The sequence below is a fragment of the Miscanthus floridulus genome, chromosome 9, assembly GCF_019320115.1.
Source record: "Miscanthus floridulus cultivar M001 chromosome 9, ASM1932011v1, whole genome shotgun sequence".
NCBI classification, from domain to species: Eukaryota; Viridiplantae; Streptophyta; class Magnoliopsida; order Poales; family Poaceae; genus Miscanthus; species Miscanthus floridulus.
The window spans coordinates 47,104,616-47,110,105 of record NC_089588.1 but is presented as its reverse complement, the minus strand read 5'-3'; the positions used below and the strand labels follow the sequence as shown (position 1 = coordinate 47,110,105).

The 5,490-nt window shown below is 41.1% G+C and overlaps 1 protein-coding gene across 1 annotated transcript; it reads right to left on the bottom strand.

The window, feature by feature from the left end:
* Positions 1-3,847: 3,847 nt before the first annotated feature.
* Positions 3,848-4,717, bottom strand: LOC136479819 (uncharacterized). The gene is made up of 2 exons (XM_066477556.1): positions 4,431-4,717; positions 3,848-4,262 (listed from the first exon to the last, which is right to left on the bottom strand). Exons 1-2 carry the CDS (start codon positions 4,715-4,717, stop codon positions 3,848-3,850), a joined length of 702 nt encoding a protein of 233 aa, XP_066333653.1.
* Between the last annotated feature and the right edge of the window lie 773 nt (positions 4,718-5,490).

Genomic DNA, 5,490 nt, shown 5'->3' with positions numbered 1-5,490 from the left:
AAGTTCTTTGTGCTTTCCATCTAAGTCACAATACTTTTGCTTGAGGTCAATATTGGCTTTCTTTGTGATAGCATGGGCTTCTTGCTCTTTGGCTAAAGCCTTGCGCAAGTTGTCCACCTCACTTCTTTCCAAAACAAGAGCTTTCTTGTTCGTAATATAGAGATCCTCTTGTTTGATAAGAGTTTTCTCCCTTGATGCTAGCTTGGCTTAAGTGTTCTCTAGTTCTTTCATTAGCTTAGTGATGAACAATTTGGTCTTGTTATCCAAATTTTTAGTTATATTATCAATTTCTTCATCACTAGATTTATCATCACTAGAGTAATCACTATCACTACTAGAGATGTCAATAGGTGGAGAAGGTTTAGGTTTGGATTTGCTTTTTACCTTCTCACCCTTTGCCATGAGACAAATGTGAGGGGAGTAGTAGTAATCATCGAACATGTTGTTGAAGAGCCTAGGTCTAGAGGATGGTTGATGAATAGCTACGGTGGCAACCTTCTTGTCCTCCTTACTTGAGCTATCTCTTATTGAGTCCCATTCATGTCCTATATGTGCTCCTCCCATATGCCTTTTGCTCTTTTTGTAATCGGTTTTGCTCTCTTTCTTGCCCTTGTTGAATCTATCTTTCTTAATCTTATTAGGACACTTGGCTATGAAGTGTTCGCTGTTCCCACAATTATAGCACATTTGTAGCACCTGGTTTTAAGAACAAAACCAGATACACACCATATGTGAGCCTAGGAAGTCAAATCTCACATGTAGCTATAAATAAGGGTAATATCAAAAGACAATGCTCAATATATAACGTACTTAGTATAAAGGATATAACCTTAGATAGAAAATAGCAGAAAGACAACTTCGATTTTTGGGTGAAGACTCCAATCCACAGGGATAACTGACTGGTTGATCACAAGCCTAACTCCTTCAGATAGCAATCTGGTACCCATCCGGGATTTTTCTAAAGATTTAAAAAGTAAAGCAAGCGTAAGTACATATCGTACTCAACAAATATAACATGGGGTTCATGAGGCTCAAAAGGCTGACACTGGTTAACTGCAATTAGCTTTTAATGAGTCATGATTTTAGCAATAGGGTGGCAACAAGTTTATTCACAAGCCCATATAAACACATGATCAGGTAAACATAAATAATGAATAGCATAAACAGTAATCATTAGTGAGCATCTTTATCATCAGTATCATCAGTGTTCATCATCTATTCTGTAAGGGTCCAAGGCCGCTTGTGACCATGAGCATGGCTGATATACTAGTTTTACACTCTGCAGAGGTTATACACTTTCACTGTGAGTCGTGATTTAACCTTTCACCCGAGGTGATCAGCCTCTTGACACACTACCAAGGAAGGTCGGTAGAGTTCACTATGAAGCCTTTTAAAGGTTCGTCTAACAAGTAAGGGCCGCTAGATTTCCCCATCAATAGCATGAACTCCCCTCCAAGGAGTGACTGATAAAAGACCAAGAAACCAAAATTCACTCAATCAGGCAGGCAAAGGTCATACCTATTGGCGCCCCTCTTGCGCCATAAAGGTAACCACTAACAAGCTAGAAAATGTCCTCATACTAAGCTAAAGCCAGAGCCATGTAGCCCTCATAGCTATACTATAAGTCTTGGATGTTCGCTTACAGATAAGTCCTTAGAGAGAAGAATCTAGAGCACCATAAAAATAGCCCAATGCTCTAGCCCCCTTGTTCCATGTTGCTAAAAAGCATCTTTTAGTGTTTATTGCATATTCCATTAGTCGAGTTACAAGATCATGGTTGTAGTTGAGCACTAGCATCATGCTACCCAATACAATACCCCATAGGTATCAAGGCACAACGTACAAAGCACTAGGAAATCCTTAGTGGTAATCAAGGTAGACACATGCAGCATGAATTAAATGATTAAAAGTGTATAGGACAACAAAGATGATTCCATGCTATACTTGTTTTAAACTCAGATACTTCTTCTAGTCCAAACCTTCAATGAATTGCTTCTGGATTCACCGCATATAGCTCACCGACTGGACATGATCATAAAACACCACACAAGCATCCATGCAATCATACATGAAGCAAACAATAGAAATAAATTAGAACAATACACCAAACATAATAAACAATAGGTGAAAAGGTTTTAGAGATGTTCTACACGTTACTACGAACACATAGACGCGAAAAGCACTCTAATCGGAGCTATAATAAAAAAGTTATGAATTAAATAAGATTTCCTTTAATACAATAATAGATTAAACCTAATCTCGAATTTCAAAGGTTGAAATTATATTTAACAATAAGATAAACATGTAGATTACTCAATTACGAATCTAAGGCAACTTGAACAGATCAAATCGGAGTTAAAATGGAGATTTTATGGCCTAAACAAGGTAGTGGCAAAATTGTGAATTCTAGAATCAAAATACGGCTTTTAAAACAGACCAGGGACGGCGGGCATAATAAAGAAGAAGCACAGGGGTTCTTTAGAAAAAGTGTAGGGATGGCTGGTTCTATATTAAAAATCCTAGGGGCTCTTATGCAATTAAGCCACGCGAAGGGTTACGGGCTAATCTTGGGCTTTGGATCTGAAACAGACGGCTAAGATTAGAAGGAGGAAGGGAGAGGGGAAACTACCAGCCAGAACAGTGACCTCGATGGCAGTTCCAAGGACGAGTTCACCAAAACAGCCATTCTGGGCCCAGTTGCTTCAACGGATAGCATGGGGAGATTGATCTCGAGCTCACATACTCGATGGGGGTAACAGTTGAAGTAGGGGTTGAACGAACATGACGGTGAGCTTGATGAGGTAGCTTGGGTTCACTGGGATTACTCCAGCGGGCTCCTAAGCAGCGCAAAGAGCGAGAGAGGGGTCAAATAAGTTACCAAAGTTCTCCTTACCTTCTCGCACAGCTCGAGAAAGCGCTCACGGCGGCGGAAGGGCAGCGGTGGCGGTGATTGACTGCGGTGGAGGCGATTTAGGGTTCAACGGTGCGACGCTAGGGTTCTAGGTGGTGTGGTGGCTCGAATTAGGGCTTGGCGAGGGCGTATCGATGTCGGGGCTCACTATTTAAGGGCCTCATGGCGTGGGATGCATGCCACCGAGAGGAAACGAGGAGAATACGACCACGACCACGATGGAGCAGTCCGCGTCGCTTATGGCTGAAGGTGGGAGATGGTTCTGACAGAGCGGGTTCATCAGTTAGCGTTACCAGGGGAGAGGGCGAGCTGTCAGAGAGAGAGAGGGAAGATGTGGGTGCGGCTACCGCTGAGCTAGCTGTGGCTGTGGCATGGGCCTGTGCGGGGAAGAGCTAAGGCGGAGGAGAGAGGCTGGGTTGGATTGGGCCAGAGGGGAAAGAAGTAGGCCATCGGCCCAAGGGAGCAGGCCGGTTGAGCCAAAAGAGAGAGGAAGGAGAGAGAGAGAGTAGCTTTTCCATTTTCCTTTTTGTTTTCTCATTTCAAAACCAATTTCAAATATAAACCAAATTGAATTTGAATATGGTTTAAAATACACTTTTCAATTCAAATAAAAATGAGCAAATTTGGTAAGTTTTCCAAAAATAAATTTTACAACTTTTTAAATTCTTTTATGTTCCAATTCTTTTTCTTTTCTTTTCTTTTATTTCAAAGCCATTTTGAAACATTTTCAAAAGTGATTTGAATTCATTTTGAATTTTGGATTCAACCACTCATTGCAATAGATCAAATGCAACGTCATGTATGCACATCCATGTTGCTACTCCTTATGATGAATTTTAATTTAATGAAAATATTCTTTTTCCTATATTTCATGAGCACAAAAACAAGTATTTAAATCAATTTAACTTTATTTTAGAAAAGGCAAATTTTAGGGTGTTACAACGTTCTCTTCTTGTTGGGAAACCTTCTCTTCACAAATTTGTATCCCTCTTTCTTGAGACCCTTTTGAAATCTCTTCATAAAGATAGCAACATCTCCAACTTCTTCATATTTTTCATTATCACTTTCTCCTTCACTTGATGATGATGTAGTCTCCATTTGTTCTTGGACTTGCTTCGGTGCTTTGGGCTTGCTTATTGATGCTTGCTTGATGGACTTGAACTTGCTAGTAGAAGCTTGATTGATTGATTTGTCGGCCTTGAGAGCAACATACTTGAACTTCATGCCATCTAGCTTTGCTTGCAACTCACTAAGCTTCATCCTCTCAAGTGCTTCTTCTCTTTGCATGTCAATGGTCATGATCCTTCCAAGCACATCATTTGGTGTGAAGTGCTGAAACTTCTTTTTGTCCCTAATTAGAGTCACAACAGTCTCGTTTCTAGGTCAGTAAGCTTCCAACATGATTTTGACAACCTTATGATCATCAAGCTCATCACCACCATAGCCTCTAATTTTTCCAACAATCACCATCAACCTATCAAACATTTCTTGTGGCCCTTCACCATCCAATATCACAAACCGATTGAGCTTAGCCATCAACAAATCAATTCTTGCTTTCCTTACTTTGTCAACCCCTTCATGAGTAAGGTGCAAAGTATCCCAAATTTTCTTGACAACCTCAACACCCATCACTCTATTGTACTCATCACCATCTAAAGCACTTAGCAACACTCTTGTAGCTTGACCATTGAGCTGAATGTTGTAAACTTCGGTTGGTGTTGGATTCTTGGGGTCGACCGGTGGCTCAACAACATCATGAACAATTTCCCAAATGCCCGGATGGAGACCCACAAGATAAGCCTTCATCAAGTGCTTTCACTTGGCAAAGTTGGTCCCATCAAAATGAGGCAACTTGCCTGTGGGCACATTGATAAAAGGTCTACAATCATGGTTAGTCATAGAAGGATAGTGAAAGGATATGGCTCTATATTTGTTGTCATTGCCCTTTTTCTTGTCATCCTTCTTGTTGATCTTAGATACTTGATAGGACAAGTCATCATCTCCATCTTTGGTGCTACTTGACTCAACTTCTACATGGAAAAATTGCTCTTTGCATGTCTTCAACTCCTCTTCCCACTTCTTCAGTTGTCTTTTTAATCTTCTAATTTCTTTTCTTTGAAGCTTCTTGGCTAGCTTTAGGCTCTTAGCATCTTCTTCTTTCCTCCTTTGCCTTTTTAGTCTTCTCAACCTTCTTTCTTATTTTCTTTTAGCTCTTTCTTTGGGAGATTGCTCTATGGTAGGAAGAGTCTTGTTGCTTACTGTGGAAACATGCTCACTGCTACTCCCGGTCTCATGCAAGTTGACATCTTCTGGATTGACATGTACCAGCAGCAATCCTCCCATTCCATCCCCTTCGGTGGCCATCACTCACATGGTTAAGCATTGATAGAGTGACCTGTGCTCCGATACCACTTGTAGGATCGTTGGTTAGCCTAGAGGGGGGTGAATAGGCCTATAAAAATTTAACTCAAACAAATATCAGATGTAGGCACGGTAGTGCTGCTCTTCGAGCGGCATTGTTAGGCTGTGGCACTACTGCTCCCCGAGCGGCAGTGCTGCTCTGCCAGGCACCTGAGACA

Coding starts and splice junctions, on each gene's coding strand:
- LOC136479819 (XM_066477556.1), bottom strand. CDS start 4,717: ATGAAGGCTTATCTTGTGGGTCTCCATCCGGGCATTTGGGAAATTGTT. Junction 4,263..4,430: donor TTGATGGCTAAGCTCAATCG/GTTTGTGATATT, acceptor GACTCTAATTAG/GGACAAAAAGAAGTTTCAGC.